Source organism: Adiantum capillus-veneris, chromosome 9 (genome assembly GCF_014529385.1).
Source record: "Adiantum capillus-veneris isolate H3 chromosome 9, ASM1452938v2, whole genome shotgun sequence".
NCBI lineage: Eukaryota > Viridiplantae > Streptophyta > Polypodiopsida > Polypodiales > Pteridaceae > Adiantum > Adiantum capillus-veneris.
The window spans coordinates 151866240-151876793 of record NC_140939.1 but is presented as its reverse complement, the minus strand read 5'-3'; the positions used below and the strand labels follow the sequence as shown (position 1 = coordinate 151876793).

The 10554-nt window shown below is 43.9% G+C and overlaps 1 protein-coding gene across 1 annotated transcript in view; it reads left to right on the top strand.

Moving 5' to 3' along the window:
- The first annotated feature begins 1121 nt into the window (after window positions 1–1121).
- The window catches only part of LOC147451395 (pyruvate kinase, cytosolic isozyme-like), a 42721-nt gene continuing 33288 nt past the window's right edge, over window positions 1122–10554 (top strand). Inside the window, exon 1 of the mRNA XM_086520319.1 lies at window positions 1122–1476. Within this exon, the coding sequence (XP_086376445.1) occupies window positions 1231–1476 (246 nt within the window). The 5' untranslated portion in view covers window positions 1122–1230. The remainder of the gene's footprint in view (window positions 1477–10554) is intronic.

Sequence of the window (10554 nt, the reverse complement as noted above, 5' to 3'; positions counted from 1 at the left end):
TGCACAAGAGCATGCATGATGGATTGTAGGAAAATAAAAATCCCCCCCCCCCCCCCCTCCTCACCCCCCGCTTAAAACACACACACACACACACACGTCTCCATACATATCGACCATAGTACCGCCAAGCATGATGCTTTCTCTAGGAGGCCTCGACTAGCAAATCATCTCCCTCCAATTTCCTCATGTAGTGAGCTCCTCTCTCCTCCAGTTCCCTACGTATACTGTTACTTCCTCCTTCTCCAACTTCCTCAACATGCAAGTGGAGAGAGAGAGAGAGAGAGAGAGAGAGAGAGAGAGAGAGAGTTCTCTTGCAAATGATAGATCTTCGTAGATTTCCACTATTTTTTAATTTTCTATCAGTTGATACCCCTAGGCGCGCTTTTGATCCCTCCGCCTTGCAACGCGTGGAGGACTTTGCCCTATTTCACCAACTATCGCATTGCATTTATCCTTGACTGTGTGCAACATGTCCGTTTTCAATTGCTACCAAGAAGATATCACCTGAGATTTTTATTTTTTTTTGGCTTTCTAAAAGAAGCCTGAGAAGAGTTGAGTTAGGCATACTTTCAATGTTTTCAGTGAAGATTGAGATCTACCTTAAATATTATTTTGGTTTTAAAATATTAATGGATGTTTTTATTTCATCTTTAATTTCAAATCCTCACATGGCTTGACTTTTAAAATATTAATCTATGTTTTTATTTCATCTTTCATTTCAAATCCTCACATGGCTTGACTTCTTTGGCATTCTATTGTTTTAGAATGCTAAAGTAAAGCTTGACTTTGCATAATTCTAATAAATTCTATACATACACACATGTATTTAAATATATAATTAATTTATATATACACATACATATATAAAAAATCTTGTAAATTTCAAAAAATTTGCTAGTACTTTTGATTTTCTTCTTTGCACCTTCTATAGACTAGTTAAACTCAATTAATGATTTTATCACTTTCTTATTGTTTTAGAAAGCCGCCGTGACCATTTTACTTATTTTTTTCGATTTCCCCCTAGCTAGTACCCCTACTTTCGCGTGTCTCTAAAAAAATAACCAAACTATTGGTGTGGGTGCCTGCTTTTCCACGAGTGGCCCACTTGCCCCTAAGGCCTAAGCGTTGAATTATTGGTGGCAGCTCCCGAGACACAGGCAAAGGTCAGCAACACCTTCGGTCCTTCGTTGAGCGCTCGCGAGAGAGAGAGAGAGAGAGAGAACGACAGAGATGGACGAGCTGCTCCACAGAGCGACCAAGAGCGATGGCGGCATACCCAAAACCAAAATTGTGTGCACCCTTGGCCCAAAGTCGCGTGATGTGGGTATTATCGAGCGTCTTTTGCGCGCCGGGATGAACATCGCCCGCTTCAACTTTTCCCATGGCTCGCACGAGTACCACCAGGAAACTCTCGACAATCTACACATAGCCCAGCAAAACACTCAAATCATGTGCGCTGTCATGCTTGACACAAAGGTACTCCCGGTGCTGTGTGTGTGTGTGTGTATGAATGAGAGAGAGAGAGAGAGAGAGAGAGAGAGAGAGAGCTGGCTCTTCTACAGTCGATGCATGTGTGTGTGTGGGTGTGTCAATTGAGAGTGTCATGAAATTCATGATTATTTCAGTCGGTAGGACTAAATTCTGTATTTGTTATTCTGACACAACTCATTAACATAAATGTGAGAGCTTGTCTGGTTAGGGTCCTAAAAGATGGAAGTCTTGAATGTAGCTGCTTGACATCGGTGTCGGTGTTTTGTTATCCATTGTTCAGAGCCTTTGAAGTGCAACAGTTAATTGTCTCAGGACACTTAAATGTCTTCATAATCTACACTCTCACAGTTCTTTAACATAGACTAGTTCTTTAACATAGACTATAGTTGCGTTCATCATTTCTATTCCAAGTTTGCAAGTACACCTTGCTCAAAAAACCCGTTGCTGGTTTAATTCTACAAGGCTGGCCTTTAGTGGAATGTTGATCATTAACGTGTCTGCTGCAACAATCAAGTTATCAAATGATAGTATACGCACATATATAGGAGTCACCAGGTAGAGTACCTTCAGTTTAGTACCTCCAAAGATGTGGAGGACATAATCTGTTGACTATTCTCAATGTGTGTTGGTTTGTGACAAGGGAGTGGAGTGAGTCTCCTTGTGCAACAGGCTCTACACTGGATCGGCGCACTCTTGGAGAGGTCGCTAACATAAAGGTCAATAGAAAGCCATTAGTAATATGCGCTGTATAGGCAATGAAAGAAGTGGTAACTTGTCACGGATCCTTGTTAGCCTTAAATGTGTGAGCATGTGTACATTAGAAAATTTATATATACACACACACACTTATATATATGTAACAAACTTGGACACCCCAAGTCAATTAAAACAGTTCACAAAAGACGACACGACCCGGCGTAGTTATGTGCCTAGAGGTATTGGCCCCAAAGTTTGGTGCCCCTTTCGGTATTTCTTTTTATATTAATCTGTGTGCAAAGTACAAGCGAGTCCTTCGGAACTCACACTCAGGCTGTCACAAGACGGGCACCACGTGCCAATAGAAAAGAACAGACTGTACAGACTTTAGCACTTCAATAACGACTGAACTGAAAGAGAGACGACACACGACACGGAGTGGCGGAATTCCACCCAAGAGAGTGGCCCCAAACCTTGGCGCCCCTTTCTTTATATTGCATCAACACAGTACAAGCCGGTACTCCAGACTCTGCACCTGCTTTATTTTAATCCTTTATGTCTCTTGGGCCCCATCGGACGGGGTTCCATAAGTTGGTAGGACTTCTTCTTCTGTTGTTGCTTGTTCTTCTTAGGGTTTAGGCCCCTCGGCCGTGATCTGCAGGTTGGCTCTGCTCTTTACTTGACACGTCAGCAGTTTGTGACACAGACTCTGCGTCCAGATGCTCTGAGCAATGAGGCCCAAAAGACCCTAGAGCCCCAAAAATATAAACTCAAAAGCTTATTAACACAAAAGCAATTATCCCCAAAAGCTTTGCTCAAAAATCGTTCGGACTGCCACGTGCCAGCCTGTCAGTGTGATTTCCAGCGAGTTTTTTGCTGCTGCCTGTCGACGCATTTCTCTGTGTCCGGGTGCCTGCCATCACACCAGTTTGTGACATAAGAATTGTAATCGCTCTCGATTACGCTTGCAAAACAAAGAGAGGCCATAAACTGTCTTAGTAAACATTGGTTGTTAGTACCGACGCACTAGACACGACACATCTAGCACTTGTACAAATTGACAATCGCATCACCGGACATCACATGACATCACATGACAAATCACATATAAATTCATTCCAAATCGTAGACCATGATTAATCGGCAACGTATTCAGTAATTGCATCTAGATCCAGTCTGGACCTCACAGATACCCGATTAACTAATCCTTATTGCAATCATGTCTATAGAGATTTATGAGACTGAAATGCCGCAGTCATTTCGTCTTTCAGTTCATGCACTCAAATAAGTCAAGTACAAATCAATCATGTTTATTTTCGGGAACTCCAGTTCATAAAGTCATATAGCATAATATTGTCAGTCCATCAGTATCCCTGAAACTCAAAGGGGGACCTCAGTGACTCTATTTAAAATCGGGGTAATTCGTTCACAAAGGAGTGGAGTGACTCCCCTCTTGTGCAAACCTGCTGCACTAGATTCACCCATGCTGAAATCGGGGTTTTATCGGAGTAGACTTTGCTAAACCGAATGCTTCAAGGTAAAGTTCCAAAATCTGAGGAGTATCTGCTAGGTCCTCCTCCTCCATCCACTTCGCATCCAATGCAGGATAGTTCTTGAACTTTACCAAGAACCGCCTAATCACTTTACCTTTAATCTTTCTGTCCTTGTGTGCCAATATGTGTTCTAGAACGATTATCTCCTTGCTTTCCGGTTGCTCATATGGCTCCCCATCATCGAGCACATCGCCTTTAAAAGGCTTCAATAGACTCACATGAAAAGCATTGTAAATCTTCCAAGTATCGGGCAACTTCAGTCTAAAGGAGACATCATTTATCTTTTCTTTTATCTGAAAAGGGCCATAATATCTCATGCTAATCTTCGGATAAAGTCGCTTCTTCCCCTTTTTCTTTCTTAGGTGTGCCTTCTCAAAATGTAAGAGCACCCAATCGTCTTCCTTTAATTTCAAATCGCGACGATGTCGATCTGCTGCCTTCTTGTGTCGTTCCTGAGATTTTGCTAAAGCCTCCCGGACCTTGGCAAATGTAGTGTCTAAGTCCCTTGTGTACTGGTCGGCTTCAAAAATCTTATCTTTCGTGCTAAGGAACGGTGGAACCTTTGGAGCACCTTCAATGATCTCAAATGGTGCCTTCCCCGTCGAAGAGTGTATCGTGTTATTGTAGGCAAATTCCACCAAGGGCAATTTTTTTTTCCATTGAGTCTTCTGATCAGAAATGTAAGACTTCAATAAATGTAAGACTTCAATAAATCCAGTACGACTGAATTTGCAATCTCAGATTGCCCATCTGTCTGTCTGTGGGTGGAATGATGACGAGAACTGCAACCCTGTGCCAATGTTCACCCAAATAGCCTTCCAAAACAAACTCGTGAATCGGGGATCTCTGTCAGAGACTATTGTCTCAGGCATGCCATGTAATCTGAAAATCTGTGCAATCACTAAATGATGCGGCTTGATTGTTTTCTTCATTGGAATGAAGTGAGCTTGCTTGCTAAATCTGTCGATGACAGTCCAAATGCCATCATGCCCGCACTGTGTCTTTGGGAGATCAAAAATGAAATCCATAGCAGTACTTTCCCAGGGGCGGGTGGGAATGGGTAAAGGCTGTAACAATTTCTGTGCTTTATGTCTGTCAAACTTGACCTTTTGGCATACCAAGCAACTGCATACAAAGTCGTCGACATCCTTCTTGAGTCTCGGCCAAAAGAAGTAACGCTCCACACCCTTCAAGGTGGTGTCGATGCCGCAATAACCCGTAAAAGGTGGACAATGGCATTCAGTCAGAACCTTTTCCCTCAACGGCTGTGTAACGCACAACATCGTTTTCTTCATTAAGTAGCCATTTCGTATGGAATATCCCGCTACTACCTCTTCATTCTGTATTCGAGTGAATACATCTGATGTCATGTGACACATCCAACCCTATGTGTCAATGGACAAGCTACAACATGATCAGGGTTCAGTCCAATCAGTCTAGATTTAGCAGTGATCTGGCATTTTTGTGAGTCTATTCGTAGACTGTGCATGCCCAGTCACTTAGCATAGATGCATATCCTCCGGTTGCACACAGCATGATCATCAGTATTCGCTTCAGAATCCATCAGATTCAGTTAGGGGAATTTTCCAGTGCATTTAGCCTATTTTCCCTATTTTTCACTTATTATTTTGAAGTGACTTTCCAACAAAAGTAGGTAGGGCAATTTTGCCAAGTTAATATATAAGCAAACCCAAGTTAGCACTTTCTGGCAGAAGAGGCAGCAGGAGCACATGCTCAACACGCACCTTCTCAGCAGAACCCCCGCAGAACCTCCAAGTGACCTAGCGTTTTTGCTCCCAAGCAACAGCCTAGCGTTTTTGGATCAGACCACCGTAGATCAGCCAGCGTTTTGCATTTGCAGAGCCACGGCGACAAGACCACAACAGATCAGCCTAGCGTTTTTGCATCTGTAGAATCCCAGTGACAGAAACACCAGAATTCAGCCCAAGCGTTTTTGGTTGGAGATCAGCCCTAGAGTTTTGCACCTTCATCGCGACGGAAAGTCAAGAACCACCAGCGTTTTCAGTATTCAGCCTTTAGACATCGCAGATCAAGTCCCGAACCTCGCAGATCTCACCTTCCCGCAGCAGTTCCTCGCCGCACGGTCAGTTTCCGCAAGGTTTACAGTTTCAGCCCAGAAAACGCAGATTTCAGCATCTGCATTTTCAGCCCGTCGTCATCGCATCATTGTCATCGACATAGAGTCAGAAGTCAGCAGATAGGACATTCGCAGATTTCAGCCCATAGCGTTTTTGGACAGCAGTAGAAAGATTGCAGATTTCAGCCATTAGGTCGACTTCGTCATCACTGTCGTCATCGTTGACATAGCCTAGACTTGCATCAGTCTCATGCATACCATTTGTACCAGATTGTGCAATCACAAGTAGACCATTCTCACCGACGAGAGTGGGGCCTTCGGAGGAGGGTTTTACAACATCTCTGGTGTCGTATCTCTCTTCTCTCTCTATCTCTCAGTCTCACACACTTGCACGCACAGTGTCCATTCGCTTTGTTTGTGATCATTGCACTTTCCATCAAGAACGGAAGGCTCTCCCTTCCATAAGAACTAAAAGGAACCTTGAGCACAGTTCGGAGCACTCATATAAAAGCAAAGCGCAAACAATCATTCCGCTGCACCTAACATCTGAAAAATCCGGATCTGTGGCGTACTGATCAACCATGTCCTCGAAGCTTCTATAATGAATCGCGGAAATAGCCAAGACTAGCAGCTTGTGAGACAAAGCATTTGCCACCAAGTTCTTCTGTCCATGAACATGGACAATCTGGAAGTGAAACTGTAACAAGATGTTAGCCCACCGTATCTGCTTTTTCGAAAGCTGCTTCTCTGACGAGAAGGAGCGTAAACTTTGATGATCAGTGAAAACTGTAAAATCGCCTCCGAGTAAGTAATGTCGCCACTGAGTAAGAGCATGGATCACTGCCAAAAGCTCTTTCTCATATATCTGTGCTGTCAATTCTGGCCTTGAAAACAATCGGCTTTTATAGGCAATCACATGGCCTTCTTGTATTAAGACGGCTCCCACACTACGACCACAAGCATCACAATATACTTCGAACGACTTTTGCAAATCCGGCAAACTCAATACTGGTCCAATAGTCAATTTCTCTTTCATTTTCTGAAAGGCTGTCACCTCTGTGGGTCCCCACGAGAAAGGGACTCCTTTCTGTGTCAGAATGTGCAAAGGGGAAACTTTCCAATGAACGGTCGGTAGTAAGAACATAAGCCCAAGAAGCTTCTAACTTCATGAACATTCTTCAAATCGGGCCAATCACGTATAGTCTCAATCTTGGCTGGGTCCATGTGTACTCCTGCTGTTGAGAGGATGTGTCCCAAAAAGTGTATCTCCCGCAAGAAAAATTGTCTCGTTTTGGCATTGATAACTAACTTGTGATCTCACAATGCTTGAGAGACGTGTAGCAGATGGTGTCCATGTTCTGCTTAATCCTTGGAGAAGACTATAATGTCATCAAAGAAAGTGCCGACAAATGATCTATACTCTCCGAAAATCCTATCCTTTATTTGGTTGAAAGTCGCTGGAGCATTGATAAGGCCAAAAGGCATCACCAAAAACTCATATAAACCAAAGCTCGTTCAAAAGGGTGTCTTGTAGACATCTCCCGGCTCGATTCGGATCTGATGATATCCGCTTTTCAAATCAATCCTGTTGAAACAAGAGGATCCCTGTAGTTGGTCAAGAATATCATCGATCCTTAAAATCAGAAATGTGTTCTTGATGGTGATTTTATTGAGAGCTCTGTAATCAACGCACATTCTCCAAGATCCGTCTTTCTTTAAAACCAACAACACCGGAGAGCAGTAGGGTGAAGTACTCGGCTGGATAAGACCCTTTTCTAGAAGGTCTTTCACTTAGTTCATAATCTCTTCATTCTGGGCTCGGCTAACACGGTAAGGTGCCGGTTTGGTGGTGTGCTTCCAGGTATCAGATCAATGGTATGATCCTCATGTCGAGATGAAGGCAAGTCGCCTGGCAGGCCCTCAGAGAAGCAATCGGCATGAGTGTGGAGAAAATCTTGGCTTTCTCTATCAAGTTCAAACATGTCCGTTCTGTGGTCATCATTTAACTCTTTCAAGTAGATCGAGTAAACAAAGAGGCTGGATTTCATTAATTTGGAAATGGCGGAAGCCGCCCTTCAGTTTTACATCAAGTACAATTTTTCGGCTCTTTTCATTTGTCAAAGTCACTTTCTTTGCCCGCTAGAATTGACCACGATGTTGTTCTTATGGTACCAAGGGACTCCTAGGAGGACGTCATAACCTTCCAAGGGCATTATGTAAAAGTCCTCGTGTCCCAATACCCCTGACAATGCAACCGAAATTTGCCAATGACAAGTGTAATGGCTATGTCCCATCCGGGTGCCGCTAGAATTGCCTCTGTTGGTGGTCCCATCCTATTGAGTGTAATCTCAAGCCGTGCCGCCAATTCGGGTGAAATGAAGTTGGCCTTGGCTCCTCCATCGAAGAAAATCAGGGCTTCTTGATCTTTCACTTTGCCCCAAGCTCGTCAAAGTTATGTACTTTCATCAATCAGGCTTGGGTCAATACCCATGCAATCTGGAACCAGTCCTGCTTTCATCTGGCCTGTCTTCATTTTGTTCTGCTGTGCCTTTTTGGGACACTTTGCGGAGACGTGCACATGTTCCCCGCAACCAAAACACTTCCCTTCTTTGATGTAATGGGCCCTCTCTTGAAGAGTGAGCGAGGGTCGTGTATCCTTATCTTTCTTTTCTTGGGAATTCTTTCTGGAACCAGTCCTACTTTCATCTGGCCTTGGCTCCTCCATCGAAGAAAATCAGGGCTTCTTGATCTTTCACTTTGCCCCAAGCTCGTCAAAGTTATGTACTTTCATCAATCAGGCTTGGGTCAATACCCATGCAATTTGGAACCAGTCCTGCTTTCTCTGGCCTGTCTTCATTTTGTTCTGCTGTGCCTTTTTGGGACACTTTGCGGAGACGCGCACATGTTCCCCGCAACCAAAACACTTCCCTTCTTTGATGTAATGGGCCCTCTCTCGAAGAGTGAGCGAGGGTCGTGTATCCTTATCTTTCTTTTCTTGGGAATTCTTTCTCTTTCTACTTTCATTGTTAGAGGTTTGTTGGGTTCTCTGAGTCAAGATCTCATTAGTGGGGTAAGTCAAATTTCCCGAATATATCGCAAAACCCCGCTTCGCATGACCCATCAATTCTTGAATAGAATTCGAGTTTTGTTCTAGGCAGTAGTCTCGGATCTCTGTAGGGAGTCCGCAGCAAAACCGCTCAATCTGTTCATTAAAAGAGACCTTCTGTCACGAGGACGTGGCAATTGCTAACCTTAGTTGGTTTCTTTCCAATGATTTTTGTTTAATTTTTGAGACCCTCTTTTTGAAGTTGCAAATGGTTGGACATTGTATGGCAGTGTGAACGGTAGTTTCACCCGTAGACGGGAAGTTGGTCGACATTGGAATTCGTATAGTAAGGGGATGTCTGGGCTCAGTTCAAGATCATGTAGGTCCCCTCTTGCACTTAGCAAGTTGGTGGATACTAGGAAGTGAACTCAATAAAGGCATAAAGTCAAGGTGGGGTCACCCAGAGAAAATCACCCGAGAACTGGGCTACATTGCATTTTTGGACGTGGTCCCAATGGTGAAAGATGGTCAGATGACCAGTGAGTCCAATGGAAGCATTCTCTAAAATTTAGGGAACTGCTATTTTGGGCCATGAAATCTATTCGCGTCATTAGCTTCAGAATGACAAGGGGAACATTTTATTACTTTGTTGCAAAGTCAACTGATGCACCAGTTGAGAGATTTTTAAGCAGGAAGCCCAATGCGGAGAAATTGCATGCATGAGTGCCCAGTGGTACTTTTTGGCCAATTTACCAAGTTTGGTAGAAGAGAACTCGTAACTGACTTTTTGGAGTAGTTTTTGGAGGCTGATTACTCTGATTTCCAGCCATTTCTCTCCATTTTTGAGCTTCCCATGACTTTACCTAGGACCGAGGAGCTCATTTTCAACATTGGAAGGCATCAGATGCGTGTATACATGGCTGTTTTGCTGCGTTTTCAGCGATTCGCAGGTTTTGGTAGCCATGGAAATCTTCCCCTTTTGCATCTATTTGTTCACAGATGCATTACAGGTCAAGCACAGAAGAGGGGACACTCGATTTATGCTGGGGGGATGCTTCATTGAGAACCTGTCAAGGTTAAGAGCTATGAAGTGCTTTCTTTCCCTCTCATGTATAGTGTGGTGCTAGGAGTGATGCCCTGCACACTACACACTGCTGTCTCTCTCCCCTACGTGTAGTTATGTGATGCCCCACAAGAGGGCTCTTCATGTGACTGATGTACAGCTGTGTGGTTTCATGCTTTTGTGCTGAGGCAAGAGCCTCCTTGAGCAGGAACAGGGGACTAACTGCTACTCCAAAGCAAGCACTGGTGAGGGTCATAACCTCACCGTACAGGTGCGTTTTCAGTGCTGTGTATGCACTGTTTTTGGACTGTTTTGCAGCTGCCATGGTGTCGGAATCATTGGGGACCGTGCCCCACTGTTAGACAACAGTTCGGGGACTGTTTAGGGTTGAAAACAGGGCAAAAACCAGTAAATACAGCGTGCTGAATTTACTGTTTTTGGGCAAGAATCAGAGGGTTTATGCCAGTGGAAGTGAGTTCTAGCAGGCGTATGCTCGGAGCACTCTAGCTTCTAGGTCGTGTGTGTGCTTAAATGTTAATTCCGGTTGCAGGTTTCCTTTGCACGTTCTCTGTGTGTGTGTGTCTAAAGTAAAGAATTCTGGGTGAAA